At 39.2% G+C, this 25,097-nt stretch overlaps 1 protein-coding gene across 3 annotated transcripts in view; it reads right to left on the bottom strand.

Annotated features, from left to right (window-relative positions):
- Positions 1-11,949: 11,949 nt before the first annotated feature.
- Positions 11,950-25,097, bottom strand: part of UBE3D (ubiquitin protein ligase E3D) — an 82,861-nt gene continuing 69,713 nt past the window's right edge. For 2 of the 3 annotated variants that reach the window (XM_061358361.1, XM_061358365.1), the window contains one exon: positions 11,950-12,610. In XM_061358361.1, the coding sequence (XP_061214345.1) occupies positions 12,590-12,610 (21 nt within the window). In that variant the 3' untranslated portion in view covers positions 11,950-12,589. Of the gene's footprint in view, positions 12,611-23,445; positions 23,648-25,097 lie in introns of those variants that run through there. The other variant, XM_061358363.1, reaches the window with a different exon arrangement.

The following is a 25,097-nucleotide window of genomic DNA, read 5'->3' as shown; positions in this document are numbered from 1 at the left end:
CCTACATAAGCAACAATCAAAACGGCTTCAGACTCTCCTGCAGTGACTTTGGCTTGTGCACATTCTAGATGCCTCAGTGTTGAACAAGGATGTGGAAATTAGAGCCCACTCACAACTTTTTCATTGAGTCTCCGTTACATTTTAAGTTCCTTTACAGTGACTGCAGAGGGGAGCCATCCTGAAGGATGTTTCCTGCTATGGAGAAAAGGGGTTGTTATGTTGTTTTGGCTCTGTTATGTGTAGAACATGTAAGAGCTTAATACAGTTCTTCTATTTCTTCTCTCTTTGTCCCCTTCACCCCTGCTTGTTACCTTTTAAGTTTCCTTTGGGGTAACTTTTTCTCTTTAAGTTAGGGCAGTACTGAAGGACCATTTCTAGCACAGAAGGGCCAAAGTAATTACCCAGGGAAGCTGGTGCTGCTTTCAAAGTTTAGACGGCTACGTACCTACTGACATAAGAGATACAGGCTGCATAAACATAGAAGTATTTGCAAGGGCATTAATACTATGAAAGGAATCTACTTGCCTGGCAGGTTTCTAGTGAGAATGCAGGCAGTCATCGGGGCTCACTGGAAGAGTTCAGACTTTAGCTTTCTAGCCTGTTTAATGTAATATTTGCTTTAGAATCTCAGTCTTCAGGTATTTCTCTTGTGGGGCACTCAGGTAGCAAGGGAATGTCAGCAAATAGGTGAAATCTTGTCTGATACTATATGTATGAGGGACAGGGCATTTCTTTGCGTGCATCTCTGTTAAAGGCATGTATTACAGACCCTTCTTGGTGACCTGTAGGATATTCAGCCCAGGTAATACAATGAAACTCAGATTATACAAAAATAGCACATACTTGAGAAGTCACCTTTTACCCTTCAATCAAGGGTAACAAGGATAGTCTGCATCTCTGCTGGGTCTTAGCAACTGCTTGTAAAAGAGACAACCCTCATGATTTTTCTGACCATCTGGAGTACAGCTTTTCCATTTTGGAAAAGGCACCTCTTAGAATCCCTTGTAAAAACAGGATTGTTCCCCCTTTTAGGAGGCAGGCATTAGATCTGGACAGCAGAGGTGGAATTACATCTTTAAGGCTAATCCTTATTCCTTTATCTGAGGCAGGAAATTCCAAATCTGTCATCACAGCAACACACATACTGTGTAACCCATTTAACTTTCTGGTATTCAAACAGATGGATTAGAACAAAACAAGCAGCACACATTTTAAGAAGACTGAATAGTATATTAATGCCAACTCTGAGAGTATAAATAAGCTGCCGCAGTTTAATAGAAAGCAGAATTTCCCAGACTAGCATAAACTAATGGCTCATTGGATAAAATAGATCTGCAGTCTGTGTTTGCTGTAGAAGCCCATCTACTCTGCTGATTTCAACAAAAGAATGATTGCAACTACAGTAAACACTCTGGGACCTTGGAAAATATGGGAAGATATCAGCTGCTGTTAAACAATGTAGAAATAACACAGTAGTGAACCTAATAAATAAATACAAACGGGTTTAAGGCATCCCCTTTAGAAACACTATCTTATGGGTTAAAGATCTCAAGATTTAGCTTTTAATAGTCCTGGCATACAAGGAACCCATCCTCTCCCCTGTGTAAGTGCTTCAGTTCTTGTTCCTAGCTACATAAATCACAGGCAGGGTAAATGCATTATGAGTGAAGGGAAGGAAATAATATGATCTCCTAGCAGACACTGGGAGCAACAGCTTTTCACATACGTGCCAAAGTGCCACACAACTATTAATATGGAACAAGATACACTGTCTCTTACAAACAGTCTACAGCAAATTCATATTTTATCGATTAAAACCTTGACTGCTTATCCCAAAACTGATAGTCTTTAACACGTTTGTCTTCATCAGATTTCTTTCAAAACTAGACTGTGCTTTTCTCCCATTTTACAAGCACAGATGAGAGACAGCTAGAGACTGGTACAGATGCACTAAAAATAACTAGGTGCCTAAATCCTGGAGCCAGCCACAAACCCCCAGGATATCCAGTTACACTGGGCAAAAGCCATAGCACAGAGAGATGAAAAAAGTTTCTGCTCTGATATGATCTGACAATGAAGAAGGGTTGACAGAGACCATAGATGCTCCTGACATGTAAGAACTCCCTCAGGATAGTGGATACACCTGAAAGTTGGAGACAAACAGATAATAGAACATTGACCGTTGTTCACATTTTGTGATCACAAATCAGTTTTCTGTTGACAAGACTCATTTTTCATGGCAGCATCATTGTCTCCAAGCCTTTGCCAAACAGTTGTAACTTCATCAGTGCATTCAGGAACACATTTAACAAAATTGCCTTTTGCAGAAATTAGATAGTACCAGAGCAATGCAATTCTGAAAAACAACAACACAGAGAGAAGGAGAAAAGCTATCTGGAAAAACTAGTGAAGATGGCCCTCAATTTCCTAATAAAACACCCCAGTGCATTGTTGCTTGCCTATTATTCTCTTTATGAATTACAGTAAAATGAAATTACCAGAGTTTTGCAATGACTGCAACACCATTTCATTAGGATAAGAAGCCAAAATTGTGCTTTATTATCGAGAAACTATGTCAGTATTAAGACTACTCATATGTGACATTTAATATTGAATTCTTCATGAAATCGGATGAACAAAATATTATTATCTGAAGCAGCGAGCCCAGTACCTGAAGCTGTATATGAAGCTGTGCCTAAACACAAGGTAAGAACTCCTTAATGCTTTCCTCCACATAATCAAAAGCCTTTTCAGACACAACATCAAAACTTAAAGCTGTGCTTAGATTATGTGACAAAAAACTTTAAGGCAGGAAATACCAAATGTTAATTTGCATGTGTCTTTTTGTGTATTACTGTATCACCTTTAAGAAGAGAATAATATTAAATTAATAAGTAATAATAGCCTGGATTATCTTCTGCAGCTTTACACATGGCCATGATATGTTTTAATATACAAAACACATTGCTAATCAGACAAAGATTCCTGCAGAAACTCTACTAAGTCGTCCATCCTTCCCCTCATAAAGCCAGGCCACTACCGTTAGTAGTCTTATGTTTGAACAATGCTAGCTCGACATGGATTGTTACTTAAAATAGACTTAAGCAAGACAAAACACTTCTAGTTAGCAGTGGTAGGCAGAGGAATGCAGAGCACCATAGTGACAGACTAACCAGCTTCTGGCTGATCAACATAGCCTGCATTTTAGAAACACTAGTAGCAGTGGGATGAAAATCATGCAAGGTATTCTTAATGGATAAGATTTTTGAACATAGCTGAATGACAGCAAAGTTCCTTCCAACTAAATTTTGATAAAATATGTCAATGACCCCACAACTATTGTCTGTGCTGCTGTCTCAGAGAGCTTTGAATCAAGTCCATGATCCTAAAGTCTTCTCTTTAAGACACCTCAAAACCTGGGATCAGGATAGCTGTCACACTTTCAACAAAACTTTTCACAGTGGGCTCTCCAGTTGGAGGGACCTCACACAGAATCTCTGGACCCTGGCAAACCCAACACCTCCCCTCCAAGGTACACTTCTGTTGCTTGCCTCTTCTAACAGATACATCAAGCAGGGCATACATCTAAAACAAGCAGGTGACTGTTCACTGCTCACCCAACAGGCACGTTACACCTCCCCTCTGCAGAGAGGAAGGGTAAATCACACTTGAGAGGTGCCACCTGTGTTATGGAATGCACAAAGCTGCTCTGACACTACAGTGATGACAAGCTCACACCACGCAGAATGCCAGTTCTGAGGAGCTCATAGTTTAAAAAAGCTTATACAGGGCACAGTGCATTATTATTAGCCTAGATTATAAATAACATTACATATGGAATACAACAGCATGGATCTGTCAGAGGTCTGTAAAATGTCTCTTTAAAAGTTTATACACTCAGAAAAAGTTTGCATCTCCCAGGTCATGTCTATAGCCACAAAGCTATCAAGGCTAAAACATCCAGAGTCCAATCTCAGAGCAGCAATACTTTCTATGAACAGCTACTGGAATTTGACCAGTGTCTTAGTCCTACTACTGTAGTTTGGTCTCAGTTTATCATCAGGCTCTGTTGGGTACAACATCATCATGCTGTGCAGCAGAAGGAATGGAAGATAACAGCATGTTTTTACAGGAGCATTTGGTCACTGGAATGACATTCTCTTTGTATCAAACATTAAAATTAATGAACTGCTCCAGAATCCAGTAGGGGGGGCGGGAAATTGAATTGCCCAGCTCTAAATAAGATAACCTGCAATTTTTACCTAATAGTTGAAACATGCAATACAATAAACCCTATCTCCTGCAGGTGTGGGACTACATTCAGTAGAGCATTTATCTTACATGTATGATCTGTGAGGAACATGCCTGGTGCAGTGCATGTCAGTGGCAGCTGACGGGCTGATTCTACTTGGTAGGTCAGGACTGGCACAGAGCTCGGGATGATGGCATTGAGATCCTAATTCCTGCTGAGTTCTGAATTGAACCCCCAAGGTTCAACCAGAAAGAGAAGTGACTGGCCAGAGGGAATAGTAGCTCTGCCTATGAGCCAATAGTATTATCTTCAGTAGTGACCACAGCACAGTGACATGGTCCACTAGAAATGTTTCAAGAACATTTGTTGATGTGACAGTCAGAAGAATCATAAATAAAGATGAGGATCATGAAAACTAAGGAAAGGATCAAATGTGCAAAGCACAAGGTCAAGCCCTTATGAAATAATTGGATTTTTCTGTGAGAGAATAATGGCATTCTTTGAGTCTCCACAGGTGGAAATGAAAGGGAAGAAGAGCTGGGGTGTTTGCTATGAACCACCAGTGTGCTGCAGACATGAAAAAAAGAGAAGCACTTTCTAATGTATGAAGCAAGGTGTTCCCAAAAGAAACAAGGAAGCATTAGTGTCACTTTGCTAAGATGCACACTTTGTGCACAAAATGCTCACATCTCCACAAGAGAGATTAAGTCAAAATAAGACAGACACAGAATCTGTAGAATGCTAAGTCTATCTTTGGGAAAGAAATCAGTAATAAAATTAACACTGAGGGGATGGGATTGTTCCCTAAACACAGAATGAGGTGTAGGAACCCAGGACAAAAACTAACTGCCTGCATTAGAGAATGCTGTTTGCACAACCACAAATGGGTGTAAATTAGCCAAGGATACATCCCAGAAATAAGAATATTTCTATCGGAAGAGTGAGGCTGTGTGTCATGTTTCCAGTAAGGACAGCAGGACAAAAAAAAACCCCAACTGATTAAATTTAGGGTGGATCAAGATATGAAAGGAGTCATATGAAACAGAACCATGTGGAAGAGTGCCAGCCATAAGAGGAGATTGGGCTTAAGGGATGGAAAAAAATCTTACAGGTTCTGAATTCCACTTCTTTTGAATATGCTTTAAAATTATGTTTTATGGCCAGAATAAAAATGAGTAATACTCATAAATACTCATAATAAAAATGAGTAATACTAGGCAAATGGAACATTTGCCTAGCAAAGTAAGACAGAAAAATCCACTTTAAAATGTGAAATGGTCCACAAGAGGTCAAATAGCCCGTGTGAGGTCTTTTTAACTTACTAGTCTTCTGGTAACTATAACAACAAATTGCCACTATTTTCTACATTATACAACATTTTTCTAAATATGGTGAAAGCTCATATACTCTTGCGTAAGTGGTGACTCTTTCTGAGCAAGTGACAAAATATAGAAGAGGAGGATGGTACAGAATGTAACACATACCCTAGTAAATCCACAGGTAATTAGCAATATTTGTAAGATAAATCAGCATTGCGATACGACAAGATGTTCTTTTGAGTCCCTGTGATCATTGAAAAACACAACAAACTAGAAGATATGTTTTCATTTGCAAAGTATGACACCAATTTCAAAATCCCCACACCACCAAGGTGTTTCTTTACGTGTCTGCGGCAATCTAAAAAGCACTTTTAAGGACAGGAAAAAGTGTCCTTTGGGCATGTTATTAATATTTTTTTCCTCTAAGCATCTTACAGAGCCCTGTGTCACACTGTGCTCCCTATCTTCTGCTGGGCTCACTCATGTCTTGTTTACTTACCTACCCGGAGAACTGCCGGAGCTGCCAGAGCTGTGTTTGCTGGATCACAGCAGACACTGCTCTTTGTACTCTTGAGATAAGAGGTTGCAACAGGCAAACCATGTTTGTGCATCTCAGCCACAAAATATGATCTTAATAATTACAGTGAATGAACTAAAACAATAACTCTTATCTTTGTCTCAATAGCCATTAGTTTAAAAGACACTCTTAATTTAGTGCAATTAATTTTGCTTCACGTGTTTGACGATATTTATTCCATCAAATTTACAAAACCCCTTTCCAGCAACAAAGCACAAGCTGTAAATTGTCCCTTACCTCTGTTTTCTCTCAAAGCTCTATCAAAAGACTGTTCTTGCCCGTCTCTTATTGAGTCCACATTAATCAAACCCTGGTAAAGGGCACGTCTAGTAATCTGAGAAAACAGCCTACACTAACTATATGATTGGATTGTTATATGTCACGCTTTCCATTAGTCACAGGGAGAAACTTTTGACAAAGTTTATAAAGAAGTTGAGAGCAGAACCATCACATTGTGGGTATACTCCATAAGCCAGTTAATCTGGACTCCATCATGCAGGGCTGATAGAGCACTGACTGAATCTCATTCTCCCCTCTTCTTGTTTTACAGCCAGTGTCCTACTGCTGCATTTCCATTTGTGAGCTGTGCTGATCCCTCTGTTATGATGGCTTAATGACAACAACGGACTCCATGCCTATCCAGACATGATCTCAGGCCTTTCTCAGACACAGCCAGCCCCATTTCTACATGTGTGCAAACTCAACTCTATATTCTGAAGTGGGACTGACAGGGAAAGATGACAGACTTCATCTCCCTCCCGTGCACACTGCACATTGTTGCCTGATGCAAACCGGCAATGGCTCCATTAAAGTCAGAACAACTACAGCAGCTTTATCATAGTTAATGGTCTGCCCCTCAACTGTATAACTCAGTTTATGCCAACAGAGGACTTTTATCCTAGCTGCACTGCTGAGCAAACAACCTTGTCACTGATAGGGGGGCCATGACCCCTTATGATACAGTCACAGTTTTAAATGTGAGGAAACACATATAGGCCAAAGACAAGATGGCCAGCCAATGGGAGTTGTAATTAACTGGTGTTAAAATGAAGGTGTAAAGTCTGTTTGACAAGCCCCTAGCTGGTGGAGCTGCCAGTGACACACATACCTGGTAGAGCCCCTCTGCAGCTCTGCCTTCGTGCTTGCACCACAGAAAAACCAGTTATTGCAAAAAAAAAAAAAACAAAAAACCCATAAATAATAAAATAAAATGCTTTATATCACCACTGGAGAAGCAGATAGAAGAAGTATCTGTCACTAAGGACTCAGTACACAGACCTGCAAGATCCATGTTTAAGATGATTGGATGGGAATGAAGTATGTGCCACTGGACACAATACTTCAGTGAGACAGTAACACTACTGCCATGTTTAAGAGCTCACTATCCCAACATGCTGAACCACAGAAACACAGGATCTGAACACAGTAATTGCTTTCCTCAATTAAGTTAGTTAACTAATTTCCTCAAGTAAGAAAACTTCATGCTTTAATGTCACAGTCAGATATTGCAAGACGTGTTGCTACTGAGCCATTAGCATGTGGAACTGCAAAATTCCAGATATCCTGTGAACAGTGCCTAACGCTCCATGACCTCTGCTATGAGACTATTCAGCTTACTCTGAAAGAAGAAACCAAAGATATCCAGTAAAGACAGAGCTGCTCAGTGTATATTAGTCCATCTGCAGATTTTGCAGTGCTTTTAGAATGGTGATACAAGGGTAGCAAGAAAACCTGTGGAGGAAAACCAAAAGAATGAGGCTGATGAGTAAATGCAGTACCTCAAACAAGCAACTTGTCATTTATAATGGAGCACAGTTGGCTATGTGAGAAAGGAAGGATGCAAAGTCTAAAACTGAAACCGCAAAGAGATGTTCTGGAGGAACAAAAATGAAGGCAGTAAAACAGAAATAAAATTACTGTCAAGCAATTGCATTTAAACCCACAATGTCTGAGGGCTCTTTATATGTAAGAGTTTCTCTACACAGAAAATGGGAGAAAGCTAGAACTTTCCCTTCAACTTGCAGAGTAATACCAGTATAGCTCCCTGAGTAACCCATCCATTATTATTACTTAGTTTATCCTAACCTACCCTAGTGAGGATTTGAACTAAACCAGAAAGCCACCCTCATTTTGGAATTAAAAATAACACAATTTAGACTCAATTTGGTATGCCAATTTAACTATCCCAGTTGAAAGCTTAAAAGAAGTTTAGAAGAAGTAACAAGCCCTACACTAATATAATCACTCTGTGACCAGCTAATGACAGAAACAATATTGTTATCTGTTGTTGCTAATGGAAGAGAACAGTAGTGGTCTGACAGCTAGGCATGCTTTCTGCTCCACACCAATAGCCATCTTTATAACCTAATAGCATATTAGAATTAAAGCTGAAATTTTTAGTATCTTCTTGTTGCCCTACAATATTCAGAAACTGCACATTAGGAAAGGATGCACATCTATCTCAGTTAATGTGAGTTGGGGACTTCTTAATGGCTTTGTTGATTTATTATTATTATTTTAATACTAACACTGTTTGGCACTACAGAAAGCAAAAATTAAGACACTTTCTGCAGTGAAAAAAGCAGATAAAACGTACTGAGGAGAGAGGGTAAGAGATAAGAAAGACCAAACATTTTCTGACAACTCAGCTTCTAGGCCAATTCCTGTCTTGGTGTCTGCTCTTCCACCTGCATGAAGACACAGTTTGCACACTTCAAAACCAAACAAGCTTTCTGTTATGGATGTATCCAAACATGGCATTTAAACTAGACTAAAATGTGCCACTAACTCTGGATGCTAAGAAAATGATACAATAATTAATTACACTTTGTCCATGCACAACTTTTGAAAATGCTCATGTCAACAAGGAAATGGCATCATATCAAGCAGACATAGAAACGGAGGTGAGAGCAGTGATAGGCAAAGGTCAAGGAAGAAGCCTTAAGGGGATCTCAGCAGGTTTTCTGCACCCAAGTCCATTGTTTATGAGAGGCGATGGTTCATTGCTAAGACAGTCTTGAAAAACAGGCCAAATTTTGCTTTTCTAAAGCAAAGCAAGCAGATGTGTGAGTAAGCAGATGTGACACTTCAGATCTATTTCTGGATTAGTCACAAAGATCATGTCAGAAATTGGGGGGGGGGGTGAGAAGACAAGGAAGTTGTCTTCTGAAAAAGGAGTTCTTAATAATGTTTTGCTTGGTACATGGAAAAGTGTTGTTTTTTTTTCTGAACACAGCCAAAGAAATCTATTTTCAAGTGGAAACCATCCACGGCATTTATATATTATTATATGTATATGACCTGATATTTTCAGATATTTTCAGATATTTTCCAGATAATGCCAATGGTTAAATGTCATGGAAGTCTCCAAGCTAGAACCAAGGAAAGGGAAACATGACGCTAAGCGTGTCAAATTGCCCTGCTCCTTGTATGGGCACAGTGAGGCAACTGTGGGCACTGGGAACCTGGGAAAGAAAAATGTCCCCAAATAGGAGGGCAGTTGGAACAGAAAGATTTATTCTTTTTCTTTTGGTGACTTCACATGTCCTGCTTCCAGCTGTGGCGGGTATACCCTAGCAAGGAGTGAAGCACCAACTCAGCTGCCCACTCTCCCCTCACCCACCCTCACTACTCCACCAGCATGAGAGAACAGGAACAGCAAAAGCAATAAAACTTGTGGGTTAAGAGAAAGACAGTTTAATAAGTGAAGGAAAGTAAAAAAAGAACAAACAACACCCTCCCCTCTTCCCCAGAACCAAACAAGAAACAAAAGACAAAAGAAAACAACAACCAACCAACCAAAACAAAAAGCAACCACCAAAAACCCCATGAAAACTGAAACAAACCTAAGTGACGCAAGGGCAGTTACTTGTCATCTCCCACAAGCACTTTGATGCCCAGCTACTTCCAAGCAACCACCACCTTGGAAGACACCCCTCTTCCCCTTTCTTCCTCTACCTCCAGTTTTCACTGCTGTGCATAATGGTGTATTATACAGAATATCCCCTTGGCCCATTCAAGTCAGCTGTCCCCATTGTGTCTGGCACTCTTAACTTCTCCAGTCAGCCTATTCACTGGGGGGAAGTAGGGGCAAAGTGAGAAATAAAAGATAAGATTCAGTTGTAGTCAAAACATCGGCGTGCCACCAACACTGTTGGAGCCACAAATCCACAGTACCATACAAGATGCTACAAAGAACGTGAATCCCACCTCAGCCAGACCAAGTTCACCAATGTATAGAGTAAAAAAGAACAAGGAAAAGCTTTAAGCATGTGTAGGCAGAGGGAAAGCTCCTAAAATGTCAATGTTTTAAGTGTACACACTGGTCACAGCACTCTCAGGATTTGTTTCCTGAGCCAGCTGCAGCACTGACATTGTAGCAGAATAACTGTACCTTTTAGCTCCTACAGGTGAGTGACAGACCAGGCAGGACGGGGTCAATTTGTCTTTCACCTCTGGAAGGGTTTTTCCCCACACAAAATACTCCCAGTGAAATGTCTCCACTCATTATTCTGGAATCATGTATGTTACCAGAGGCAGACTAACTTTTTATGGCCACAGTACCAAATGAGGCAGGACATGACAGAGACTGAACCTCAAAAGCATAAATACTCCTTGACCTAAGATTTCTCCATACATGCAAAACCATAACAGGGCTCATTTAAATAGATTGGAAAAGATTTTAAAGTTAGAATATTTCTGTGTGATAACAAATGTCTTCCATCTGCAAATTGCTCAGTCGTATTCTGGGAAGCTGAAACTGTCAATAGAAATCAAGCAGAACAAACAGTAAACTAGTTTAGAAAATATATTTTATTGATAAAATGGCTAAACATTGATGCCTAGACAAACTATCTTGAGGCTAGGTAATTTAGTCCATGAATACGAAAATCAGAATATTTTTGTTCTGCCTTCAATATTGACAACTAAAATAACAACAGAAAGTAAGAAGATACCCACACTGCACGCTGGGAAGCCTCAGCTACTTGTCTTTAGATGTGTAAAACCCAGAGAAGGTCTCCAGGACTTTGCAGGGTCACTTCCTATATTGTGATCATTTAATGAGTAAACAGCATGTTAACTTCCCTTGAAATTCAGGAATTATCAAAGATCCCTGAATATTCTGTCCCGAATCCACCCTCCCAAAATACAGCTGCTTTTCCAACAAGGTATCATCTTTTTATTTTAAGAGTTTAACAGTGGACTTTGAAAAAGTCCGCCTACATAAACAGGCTCTTTCCTTTTTTTTTTTTTTTTTTTTTTTTTTGTCTTCTTTAATCTGCTAGGATACCTTTCTGTACTCATTTTGAGAACATGAGAATTGTCACACCAGGTCAGACGAGCCATTTCAGTATCTTACCGATTTGCCAAGAGCAGTTGTTTAAGGAAAATTACAGATAAGCAAGGCAGATATGCAATAAGACCCTGGAGGGATGGGGGCTCCAAGACAGATGGTTGATATTAAAGGATCTCCACCTTGTAGATCCAGAGCAGTTCATCCCAATAAGAAGGAATTGAGACAAAAATGCCAGGAGGCATCTTTTCTGCTCCTTAGACTATGCACTTACACAGTCCTGTTCCTCTGGACAAAGGAGGGCAAAAATTGCTGCCAACTAAGTGAGCAATCAACTCTGAAACCGAAAATGGCAACACAGAAATGCACTGCTCCTCCCATGGAAGGCAACTGAGCATCCACAAGAGAGAACGTCAATTTTGAGTAGCTGTATTGACTTGCTACATGTAGTTTTCACCTCCAGCAGTTTCTGCAAGGCCAGCCTTTACACACATGCACTTTCTTCTTATTTTTAAGTTGAAGGAATTATTCCAAGTAACCATAAAACTCTGATTCTCCAAAATAGGACTGATTTAAAAGAATTTTGCAGGAGGTGTAGGAATACAGAAACTCTCTTCATTCGCACTCAAGTAGGAAGGTAAACCTTAATTTGGAAACAATATCTATGATAAACATAAGTGTGACGAAAAACAGATTTCATGTTTTAACACTGAACCTCTAACTTCACTAGAGGAAAGAAAGTAACTTACATTAGTTAATATACTTAACATCATTTAACTATGACGTTAAATATAGTTAAACCTCCCTTTGCTACCAGCTGTGAATTTTCCTAAGGACATATAGGTCACTATCAAATACTGTCTGACAAAGGTAGTACTAAGATAATTTCTTTTTGACATTGAAGAAACCATTACAGTCTGGATGTGACAGGATTGAAAGGTCTTTCTTAGAACGACATATAAGAAAGTACTGGATGCAAAAGTTAAGACTGTCTTTGTTTTTGAAACACATCCAGATATGAAGAATAATATACCACACCCCATTTCGTTTGGTATCACCAGTGGATTTGTTTCTAGAAGTCACATCATTCGAAGTTATCTGCTGAAAATGGATTTGAGAATAGTTTTCCACACAGGTATCTGTGCTCTTCACATCTTCAAAAATGCAACCTGTAAAAGGAAGCAAAACCAACAATGTGATTAGTTGCAACACTGCAGGCAAGACAAATATATTTCATTGCAGTAACTGAAATAACATATGTTTATCATCTCATTTAAAAAAACCCCAAACATGCTAACATAATGAGAGAGCGGAGGCTATATTTGAGAGCAGTGTTACTTTCCCACCACTTTTCTACCTAATTTGTCTCCTAAAAGTCCCAAAATTACTCGTTTTGCTCAAACACTGCACTGGGTTCTGAACTACATATCAAAACGTTATTTTTTTTCCAGAATAACAAAGCACAAGTTGTTCATCTTGTCTAACTTAAAATGCTGATACTATTTTGAAACTAGCTTATATTAAATTTTTGATACCTTCCCTGTTTTGCCTGAATATTAGCTTGTTTGAACAATGCTATCACTATAAGTGAAATACTTATTCCAAAGTCAGGACGAAAAGTCCTGATGAAAAGTCCAAAATCATCAAGAAAAAATACCTTATATTTTAAAAAGAGCAGGAACCAAAACACCTACCCTAGGAGAGAAGACAAATACTTATATATGATCAGAAGATAGCACATGATGTACCTCTTCTTTTTAGTGCACTAAGTGGACTGTCATGTCTAACATATTTAGAGGGAAGGTGATGTATCGAATACAATAGACCTATAGGATATCTGGTGTCCCAACTAATTTGTTCTTGGTCAGATGCATGGATCAGTTTCTCCTGTATGGTTTTATTTTTGTTTAGCTTTCTTTAGAACCTGAAGGATACTAACGCAGCAAGTTAAGTAAGCTGTCTAGAAACACTATCACATGTCCAGATTCTCATTTGCCAAAGAGATTACTTCAGATATTCAATTGAGAACTTTGCTGATCACAAGGACAATAAAAAAAAAAAAAAAGATGAATAGAAGGGCATTAAAAAAAATAGGGGAAAAGAAAAAGGAAAAAAAAAAAGCGCCAGTCTTCTGAAAATATAACCTGTTTCTCCTGCCCCAGAAAAAGCACACAAGAACCACACACTTCCTCTGTTTTCTCTCTGAGACCTTTCAACAGGTGAAGATTACCATTAGCTACCACTTTGGATTTTCAGAGCTGACCCTCAGTCACCACTCTACTTGAGGCTGTGACTAACGAATGCATGAAGCATGATCAACCAGAAGGAATTGAATTAAAGCATAAAATATCAAGGAGTGTTCAGAACAGAGGGCAAAACAGAGTGAAAACATTTATTTTGGATCCTATGCCCAAACAACATTTAAGAGAGAGTTATATGTCTGCTATGGAGGATGTAATAAATTAAGCAAGTTTTAAAGTATCTAAGAGGCTTCTCAGAAAAAATATTCATTCAAAGGATTCATGTGTAAAATAGTATGACTATGAAGCATGAATGGGACACGACAATAGCAGTTCTTGGTTAAGAATTGAAAAAAATCAAGTGATCTTACTTCCTGAACGTCTCTTTTGCTACTCCAAAGACTAACAGCAGGAACCTACTAGGAAGCTGCAACATTACTACATGGAAGGGTTTATAACAGCTAAGACAACTGAGATCCCCAAAAGCTTCCATGTTTCTGAACCATTCTTTTCTTCTTCCAAATGGAACTAAAATTCAGAAACAAGAATTTTCATGTAGGACATAAATTTTTAGAAACACCTCTACGCAAAGCTGGCCAGCAAACAGCTGGCTGGCCAGGGTAGAAGTCTGCCTGCTTTCCCATGAAGATCTCATCACACTGACATATTCCCACTGAGTGTTTTCATTCAGCTCAACTAGCATTTTCCAAAAGTAAGTTGCTACATGAAAAACATTTGTCAGCTCAACCGAGGGGTGTTTCAAAGGCTAGAGACTACTCATCATGTACGGAAATATATCCATGAGGCCAAAGATTGCCACCCTCAAAGATATAAAATGGAAAGGAAAATCAATATGCCTGTCACCTCTTTCATGATTTAGTCACTCAGATGAATAGAGACAGATGCATAATTAATAGCAAATGTAAAATCTTACAGATGCAGAAGAGTCATAAGTAACAGAAGCTAGGGATGAAATCCTGGCACCAATTAAATCAAAGACAAAACCCACAATGACTGTAACAAAGTCAGAAATTTGTCCTTCTATTGCAAGGAAGAAAAAACAAAATCAAGAAAAGCAATAACCATCTCAATACACAAGAGCCAAAATTTCAAGCAGATTTTCCTACCTGAGATTGCAGGCTCCTTTGATACACAGTTTTGAGGGGTCACTGGACTGGATATACTTGTTTAATTTGATTACTTGCCATATTTTATAATGCATGAAATATACTTCTTCACTCCTTTGAGAGGATTATTTGTAACACAATGTTTTCCTAGACCGCTAGGCTCCCCTACTGCCCAATAAATTAAAAAACATCAAAAGGAATAATTTATCAGTGTCTGTATTTATATTTACTATCAATGTGATGAAAAGAATACATTAGATCATCTCTACAATTGACATACCCAACAAAAAAAGGACAACACATGGAAACCATAAGCTGTTTATGTTCTATATAATAGATGAATTACTATAGGTTGGGAAAGTGGGACTAAGTAGTTCTCCCCCTTAAACAGGAGAGATATAGGTTAGATATGAAGAAGAAATTCTTTACTGTGAGGGTGGTACAGGCATTGTGAGGCACTGGCACAGGTTGCCCAGAGAAGTTCTGGCTGCCCCGTCCCTGGCAGTTTTCAAGGCCAGGTTGAATGGGGCTTTGAGCAACCTCGTTTAGTGGAAAGTGTCCCTGTCCATGGCAGGGCGTTGGAACTAGATGATCTTTAAGGTCCCTTCCAACCCAAGCCATTCTGTGGTTCTGTGGGTACATCAAGCTCTGCTTCAAAGCATTTTTCCTGGCTTCATACAAAAAAAAAAAAAATCTTGCAGAAAACAGCAGGGTAAGGACATTTCCTACTGAATTAAGCATCCAGTCACAAAGTCAAACACAGAGAGGAACAGGTGAGAGCAAAAAGTTGTAATTTCAGAAAATATTTTAAAAGCTGTGGAAACCTAAATGTACTAGGAAAATAAAAGAAGGTGGCTCCAGACAGCAGAAGCTACTGGAAAGAAATCTTTTCCACCCAAGCAGTACCACTGGGTGAGCGGGCAGAGCGGAGGACTGCTGTAAGAGCAGCAGAAGTGTGACTAGAGGCAGCTAAACAATACATTTTAAAGAAATGCAACCTGCAAATCCAGTGCATACAATCTGTCTTGTGGAGCTGACAACACACATGGGAAACGGAGCACTAAGAGAAAATTCTTTTCGCAGTGAAGGGAAAGAAAAGCAGTTCAATCTTTCACTCAGCTGCAAGAACTAAAATGAAGCCAGACCCTTATTTCTACAAAACAGGAAAACAACCCGCATGCCAGAAGGTGCATTCCCATGCTCTAACACAAACTTTTAAACTGTCCTTATGCTTGCATTCTCTTTAAAGGAGAACAAGTGAATCATGCATAAACAAAGATCTCTATGTATGTTTCTCAAAGCTGAGGACATAGAATTTTTAATACCTACATCTCTTCAAAGAGTTAAACAAAAGTAGGTAGAAGATATACTACAGATTTTTTCTTCAGTATTAGAGAGGGAATTGTACTTCTGTTTACTTGTGTGCAATTATAGAGGAAAATAGTGGATTGAAAGTAGTTACATATGCTTCAGTTTCATCAGAAGAAACTGAACCTATTAAACCTACGAATGCTTCCTGAAATATGACTGCCCTGGGTTTGCTTTTCCATTCCACAACAAAGAACAAAACTCCACCACCAGCCTCTGAACTGAAACTTAAATACATAAAAGACATTTTACTGTTGCCTTCTTTGAAGATTATACTGAGTTTTAAACACTACCACATACACTTCTTAAGAGTACACTGTGTTTTAGAAGAACAAAACTTACTATCTTAAATTGTATGTACTGCAAGGAGACATTCCGTACATAAAGAAATACCCATGCTTTAAACCTGCACGTGTGCTACTGTGAAATCAGGCATGACTGAATGACTGCAGATGAATCATTGATTATATGCCAGTAAGGCTGCAGCCTACAATCAACATCAAATGCTGTATTCATTTCCACTCAAGGCTAACAGGTAACCAAGCAATACCATGCCATCCATGTGCACACAAAAAGAGTAACCTCCATCAAAAGACATGGACAGCTGTGAGGAGACCTCTTCTTCTAGATCCAACTGTGCTGGTGAAAGACATTAACTTCACTGGCTCAATAGTATTCCTCTGTGCAAGTTACAGATCCTCTCTCCCCACAAAACATCATTTCAAGCATTCTACCAACTGTGTGGTGAAATCAGACCGACGTGCTGCACTAACTGGTCTGATTTATCCTAGAAACGAGAAAGGGAGGCCTCACACAAACAAGGGAAGAGACTAACTCTGGTGGAAACAAGAGTGAAAAGCTGAGAATAGTGGTTTTTTTTTTCCATATGTACAGCTGGATTTGGAAGATAATGTTTACTCATAGCCTCATACCAAAGTCAAATTCACATAGAGATTTGTGCTGCCACAAAAACTATGGCTAGTGCTAAGTCTTATGCTTTCAGCCTTAATAATTACAGCTAGTACAACTGCTAGGTGGTTGGAATTCTAGTGCAATCAAGATGCCCTGTACACAGTATACACCCCTACCTTGAAAAAAAATCAGAGAAAGTGAGCAATTTGATCCAGTTGAACATATCCCTGATCATTTCAGTGGGGGCTGGATTAGATGATCTTTAAAAGTCCCTTCCAACCCCAACCATTCTATAATTCTGTGATACCATATGAACATGTTTCTGTGAGTATAACTAGGCCAACACCTCCACTACCACTCCACACCTCCACCCCATCCTGTATTTAACAATGCACTGGTACAACTACAGCAACAATGCGCAATAACACCCAGAGAAAAGGCCATAGTCCTGCCTGACACATTTATCACCCCTGTAAAACAAAGACAGATCCTGAAGTCAGGGGATTAAGGCATCTGCAGCATATCGACGTCCCAGCTCCATAAATACCTAATTTCTGATGAACTCCACTTGAAGTCTGGTGTTCTCACAGCTGCTGATTGAGGGATAGAGGAGCCAGAGGAAAACTGCCTTTTCTGAGGTGCAGCAGTGCTCTTCCCATTGCTGCACCACCACCAGAAGTAGCAATGTCTCATAGCTGTTACCATTATGGTGTGGATTAGTAGCTATTGGCACACATTGCAACTCAAGAGTTTTGCCTGCCTACCCATACTGCACAGTTTACATATTTGCTCTCACCTAACAATCTGGGACCAAGTCCACTGATGCACAAATAACCCGTTCCAGAAATACGTTTTGGCACCAGTGTGAATGAACGGACACAAAGCAGATGGCATGAGATGAGCAGAGATGTGAGAGAACATTAACTGCTATATTTATACTCGCTCCCACTGAATCCACAGACCCATAAAAAAGCAGCTGTCTTTTCCAGACTGAATGTTACCAAGCTGTTGCATATTACCCCTACACCTCTGAGGCTCCTTCTGGGAAGTGCAAAGGCATTTTTAGAGGAAACTGGAGAGTAAGGCAGCATATTCACTACTTGGAAGAATAAGAGGAGCCAGAAACAAACCTACCTTTACGGTTATGATTTACTTGTCCTAAGATGGACTCATGGTGGCCTGCAAACTCCCTGGCTGGAGGAACCAGCAGCCTGGGCTCATAGCAGCAGAACTTCACACCACTAGGTTGGCAAGTCTTAAATTCTTTACTATGGAAACCTTTACTATGGAAATTTCTAACAAAAATGTGATTAGAGGAATATGAGCCACTTGAAAAGATCACTAAAAAATTCTACAATACTACATGTTGAATGAACAGAGACAGTCAGACAAGCCAACTTTCAGATATTTAATTAAGTAAGAAGCTATAATCTAGGGTTAGTATAAAAGTCTTCTTGACCATCACTATCATGTTTGAATCCCAATGGAGACAAAAATTAAAACATATCCAGAATACTCTCACAGCCAAACATGGCAGCACTGTGCTGGACCGGCCAACGTGGTGATGGCAATAATGAAGTCAACAGAAGCACAAATGGTGGAACTACGTTACCCTGACAAGCTAAACCCTTGCAAATTGGGTTATTATCCATATTGGGAATATTATCCAAATTGGGAATAAAGATATGTAGAATGGCAACTTTGCAATTTGACCCACTAACCCATAAGGGGCTGGGTGTGGAGGAAAGGACACTGCGAAGGAAGGACTCCTACCTTGCTCACTCCACAGAAGAACAGTCATTTTTTAGTATATGTAACTGCAAGGAATTTCCACCTCAAAGAGAAGTGGTTTCAAGCAGCAATAACTCTAACAGGAAACATATTTTTTGGTCAGTGCTATAATACCACAGCAGCAGAGAAACGTGCCAATGAAAGCTGGGGAGAACTAGTCTTTAGTAGACCTATCATCTAACCAGCCAAATTCCTCAGGACTTCTAGGAGAAGGCCAGGGAAAGGCAAGCCCTCTCCTGTACAATGCGAAAGGCACTGTACATCTGTGGGCTTTTCATTCTTCATTGCAGGAAGAAACTAATGAGGAGAACATTACTCTGATAAATCAGTTTAGTCTTCTGCTCAAGCTGGGGAAGATATAAAATATAACCAAAACAAGAAAGTAGAAGAAGAATTAGATTCCTTTCATTCAATTGCTAGTGGAATTACTTATAAGCAAAGGAAGGACTTATTTCTTAACTATGATTTCTCAATCTGTTAATATCCCATCAGGATTAACAAAATCATAGAATCATAGAACAGTTAGGGTTGGAAAGGACCTTAAGATCATCTAGTTCTAACCCCCTACCTATAAATCTATACGAAATAAATCTACAAATCAGCATGCACTCTTTCAACTGATCTTTCCTAAAAATATTAATTTCCTATAACAATGAAGCAGGATTTAAAATGTGATGGAGATAAATGTGAAAAAGCAAGAGATACCTTTGCAGTCCCAGGCTGTGCACATGCACAGCAAGCTATCTCTTTGCTTATGTAACAGTTGCATGCAGAAGCTTGCAAAACCTTTGAAGGGAAAACTACAAGCAGCTGAAAAAAGGTAGGAAATAAATCTCTGCATGCTTTTATTTATTATGAAGGCAAACATTTGGGGAGGGATTTTTTTTTTTTTTTATTTTAGATCAAGCAGCTCTTTGTGAAAAAATGAACTTTTTTTTTCAGGCTAGTTTTTCTGGGAGTTTTCTGGTGTCTTTTTTTTTTTTGTTTTCCCAGGTTAATTTGAGAATCCTATTAATCTTTAGTTTCTCTACATTTAGATACTAGAAGCTCCAAAACTTCATGTCTTTACTTTGTCTTTTTGCCGAGCCTTTCTCATTAGCCTATATTAATTTTCTTTCTACTGCATAAGTTACTTCTTGTGGCACCCATCATGAAGACAGGCACAGAAACAGCAGTATTATTTAACTTCGGTGGTCTTAAACACAGTTTCTCTCTTCAATGCAAAGCACAGTGAGGAATGGAACTTAATGTTGCATTGCAATTACTGATCCAAAGCAAACCAGGCTACAAAACCCACAGAATTTAGGGATTTCTTAGTCAACATGAGATGATGTTTGGCTTTTACTGTAGCGATCACCGTGCCAAACATCATACTAATCAAGCAACCCAAGCAGCTTTGTCAACTTACGGCAAGCTACCTGCATCCTAAAGCTAGAGACGCATGAAGAAATTAACCATTGGCACAAAACTGGAACATACAATGCAGCTCCTATAAACTTTTTAGCCTTGCTGAAAGGTGTTACACAAGGCCAAATTAGAGAAGGTTGTGTTTGCCACCCTTCCAAAGACCTGCATTCCAACTCACAGATCACTGCTTCACACTTTCACACACACAGCCTGCTGTCACAGCAGGATTTGCTCCAGGCCAATTTCCTCAAAGTCATGTCAGTCTAAGGCTCTGCTCTGTTTCTGCAGTTCTTGTGCCACTCAATTTCTTGCCCTTTTGGCAATCTGTTTTAACTCACCAGCATCAACAACACCCAAGCATGGCTGTGTCTTCCCCAGAAAGGGAAAGGAGTGACACACTGCTTCTGCTGTAGTATGCAGCAATTGCACCTCTTCAGTATTTCAGCAATGTATTTCAATGTCTCAATTTCAAGGTATCTCACCAATGAAGAAAAGAATAAGAAAAACCCCGAATAAGGCATTATGAATAGTTTGAGGTCTTTTAAAAGAAAGGTCTAAATAGAAAGATACATGGATTTATTTTGTTGATCACGAAGCAAGTAAATTGCACCTAATTCTAGAGGGAATAAATAGGGCCAACTAAGCAGCAACATAATTTCTCTTCAATAGTATAATCAAATCGCCTCTCTCAAAAGTAAGCTGATAAGATATTGTGTATGTCAGGTGTAAGAATGGGAATAGTCAGCATACTATGCATAGCAGCATACTATGCATTTATTTATTTGATGAAATGCTGGCTTAAACAGATGTTTAAGATGTTCTGGCCATTTGCGTGGCTCTTGCTCTCAATTAGATGCTCTTCGGTGGTATTCTCTGCAATGTGATTTAGGAAGTGTTCTATCTCAGTAAAATACCCCCTTACTGTGTTCCAAACCCACTATAACTTAAAGAGAGAGGAGCACTGAGAAATGAGAGAGAAGCACTGGGTTTAGGTCTTTACTGCACAGTAACATGCACAGCTGGATTCTAGGCTGGCAAAACATCTCCTTCCTTCCTTTTCTTCTCCTTTCCCTTGAGCCATGATGTCCTACAGCGAACTCTAAAACAAGAAGGTGACTTCCAAGTACTGCATCATGCAAACCAGGAAAATGAATAACAGAGTCTTCTATTACCAGCTTATTTTTCCAGCTCAAATGATCCCTTCACCGTAAACCAGTATTTTTTCTATTATTCCCTAATACTGAACCATTCACCACATTAACTCAAGTTTTTTCTCCTGTATTTAACCACTACCTCTAATGTTTTTCTCCTCACACCAATCAGTCCTTCTCCCTTAAAACCCACACAATACACCCTCAGTCAGGGTTTACCTCCAGCCTGTGCTATGGCTCATATACTACAGCAGGAGACAAAAGTCTGCAAGTTGCCTTGCTCAAACTGTTTCCCCAGGAAAAGCAAGATTACTGCAAAAATAATTATCTGTTCCCCAGCTGCAGCAGCAGGTAAAAATCTGCAAGCCAAAATCCCCTTCAGGGCCTGGCTGGAGATGCCTGTTTTTCGCTTGTGTTTCCTGTGTTTTTTCCCCTCCCCCCTCTGCCCTTAATAGGAGAAAAAACTAGCAAGCTAAAATTACTTTAAATTTTGCAGCAACATGGTGGAAAGTCAAAGAGTAGAAGGAACTGAACTGGAAACATAAGGAGAAAGGAGGAAAAAACAGTATCTCTTGCTAAAAACTGCAGTGTAGACAAGCGTCCCCACTAAATAAAAGATAAGTAATTGGTGTGGTATATTATAAAGGCTATCTTACAAGTACCAACTAAAACAATTACTTGGGTTTCCTTCATGCTCTCCACAACTCTCAGTGTAACAGCAGTACAGTTATCTGCAGGATTCAGCACTGGCAATACACCAAAGCTATTAGATGTTAATGTTGTAGGTCAATGCACATTTGAATTTTAATTTAATGAAAATTAATCCTTCTCTCTTTGTCCAAATTCAGCTGCCTGTTAAGAGTCTCTTTGAGGCCACTTATAAGACAACCTTCTCATCTCTTACACCAAGATCCTATAGAAAACGCAACAGACAGGTAAAACCCACAGGAGAGACTATGGAGCATCACCAGAGGTCACCTGCTCTGCCTTAAAAAGGACTGTCAGGAAAAGCTATTTTAAAACCAATTGTGGTAAAGTATTTTAAAAACAAGAAGGCAACAGTGAAACAAACCAACCACTTCTGGTTAATACTCTATCTGCTAGCGGGTTGGTAGGAGTTCAAGTTTATTTTTGTCTCCAAACTCTATTTCATTTATATATAAAATTTGCCCAAACCTGAAAGCTAAGAAATGGTCTACTATCTTAATTTCCTGCAGTGTTTAGAGCTAATGATGTCACAGAAACCAGTACACAGATGTAAGCTAGGTTTCTAAGAGTCTCCCTTAGCAAGTGCAACACAAGTAGAGCACACCATGATGTTATGTTGAAACTGCTAGGATATATTGTCACATATACTATGTTGCCACAGTGTAAGACACAACCATCTCCATGTGCATGTCCATTTCTGAACATACCAAGCCCAAACACTACCTGAAGTACCATCTGAAACACCAGGAAGATGTGGGGAGGGGGGCAGAGGGAGCATGACGTAGAACGCATGCATTAGAGAACAGAAACAAATGACATCTTTTAATGAGAGCTATTTGGTTATGTGCTCACATTTACATGCAGTGAATATGGTCCAAACAGCCCATCTACCATAACTCAAAAGAACGAGAGGTAGAGGAGATTAAAGGAGAATGTGGTACTGTTAAATAACACTTTGAAAATAGTGAGTTTGAGCAGGTGCCTTCATTGGGTTATCTTTTGAAAACTTAATGGAAAAAAAGTAAGTTTGAAAAATTAGCTGCTTAAATTCTCTCTTTGCTTCCTGGCAGTTAAAACTGGAATGAGAATAAATACCTCCCTGCATGAGGTATGAGGATTAATTTGTTTGTGTATATAAATGGGTATTTAAGTATCAACTACTATTTTATTTTTAACACCTTATTGGGACTACTGCGTTCCTACCTGAGCTCTGCTTTTGGCAAGAGATTAGGATTGACTCAAAATGGGAACAGGTGTTTGGAAGACGATATGGCTGTAATAAAAGCACTAACCAAGATGGTGAAGGGAAAAATAATTCAAATATGGCATTCATTTGTATCCTATAAAACAGAGAGTCCTAAAAGAAAATGCAAAATCACAACAACTAAGAGATATTTAGGAAAATGTGTTTGCTTGCTCTGATTCATTCCCAGGGGGACACAGTCTGAGCAGGGCTGTCCTTTGGTTCCAGGTCCTCCAGTTCTTGTACAACCTCATGACGTCTGTTAAAAGGCCAGGCATTCAGTAAAAAACAATTTCACTGCTTAATGCTGGCTCAGTAAGAAAACATTTTCAAAGCTTCAAAATGGTGTAGGACTTTAAGGCCTAGATTATATCAGGTATTTTTACAGTGTAGGTTTCTGGCCTCGAAAACCTTACAGCCATTACTAGGTCAAACTGATTTTTATTTCTAGGGATTAAAAACATTCTTTTGCCAGCTGCAACCAGAAGAAAAGCTGAAACCACCCATTTCAAGGCTCAAACTCATGAAAACAGACTTTTTTGGTAAAAGAACCAGTTGCTGACCTCGTAGCTTCATAAGAAAATACAATATTCACAATTTTTAGGCTATTTTTCTCTCAACAATAAGACAACTGAAGACAAAGGCTTTGAAGTGGATTTTTTTTGAAAGCAGACTGTGCTCCAGCTGTAGTCCTGCAAGTTAAACCTGTTCAAATGAAGATGTACTATTAATTTCATACAATAGTAAAAGGAAATAAAACAATGAATTTTAAACCCAAATGTTTATGGGGTGAAAGGTGTTGCAAGATGTATTTACTGTGAGGGTGGTGAGGCACTGCAATGGGCTGTCCAAGGAAGCTGTGAATGCTCCATCCCTGCTGGTGTTCAAGGCTGGGCTGGACAGAGCCTTGGGTGCCATGGTGTCCATGGAACTCAATGATCTTAAAGTTCTTTCCAACCCTAACTGTTCTATGATTCTGTGCTTTGTTTATTGCCATAGTCCACTACGGTTTCTCATAAAAGTAGAACATAATGTACAAAACAAAAAAAAATTCAACTGCAGAGATACAGGCAAGACTGTGCAGCACAGGTCCTCAGCTCTGGTTGACTCTCAAAAGTCAGAAATTGGACTGAGGATATATTAAGAAACTAAAATGGTTGTATAGACTATATTGAAGTCCCTTATGTCTTTCACTATGGAAAAGCTTTCCTGTGGCATGCAGAACAACTGACTGAAGAATGCAGTAATGTAATTTGTGCACACTAGATGTCTGTTTTGCTGATATTATGATTTTTCGTATTTTGAGAAGATTTAATACAATTATCTTAGACTTTAGTACATTTAAGGTGCAACCTTTCTAAGTATTTCTTGTCTCTAGTCACCCATAAGAGAATTAGCCTATTAAATTAGCAAGAAAGTAAAGAAGGTTTTAAAATGACTGATGACAGAGGTATTATCCCTTTGAAAACAACGTTGAAGAAAACAATTCTGACCTGAGACAAATTCACACATCTTTCTGATTCTAATGACTTCATCAACAAGAACATGGTTATTCAAAAGCTGAACCTGGCCCTGTATCATTGATTCTGCACACACATTCAAGCAGCTCTGAGCAGCTCCCTTTAACTCAGGAGGCAATTATTCATGTGGTGAAGTGTTTATGGGAATCAAATCTAGACTCATAAATGGCTTATGGATTCCTGCCCCTG

Source organism: Neopsephotus bourkii, unplaced genomic scaffold (genome assembly GCF_033783945.1).
Source record: "Neopsephotus bourkii isolate Nb327-2 ecotype Australia unplaced genomic scaffold, CSIRO-AGI_Nbou_v1 NB_941, whole genome shotgun sequence".
Classification (NCBI taxonomy): domain Eukaryota; kingdom Metazoa; phylum Chordata; class Aves; order Psittaciformes; family Psittacidae; genus Neopsephotus; species Neopsephotus bourkii.
Note: the sequence above shows the minus strand (reverse complement) of the source record. Positions and strands in the feature narration are given on the sequence as shown.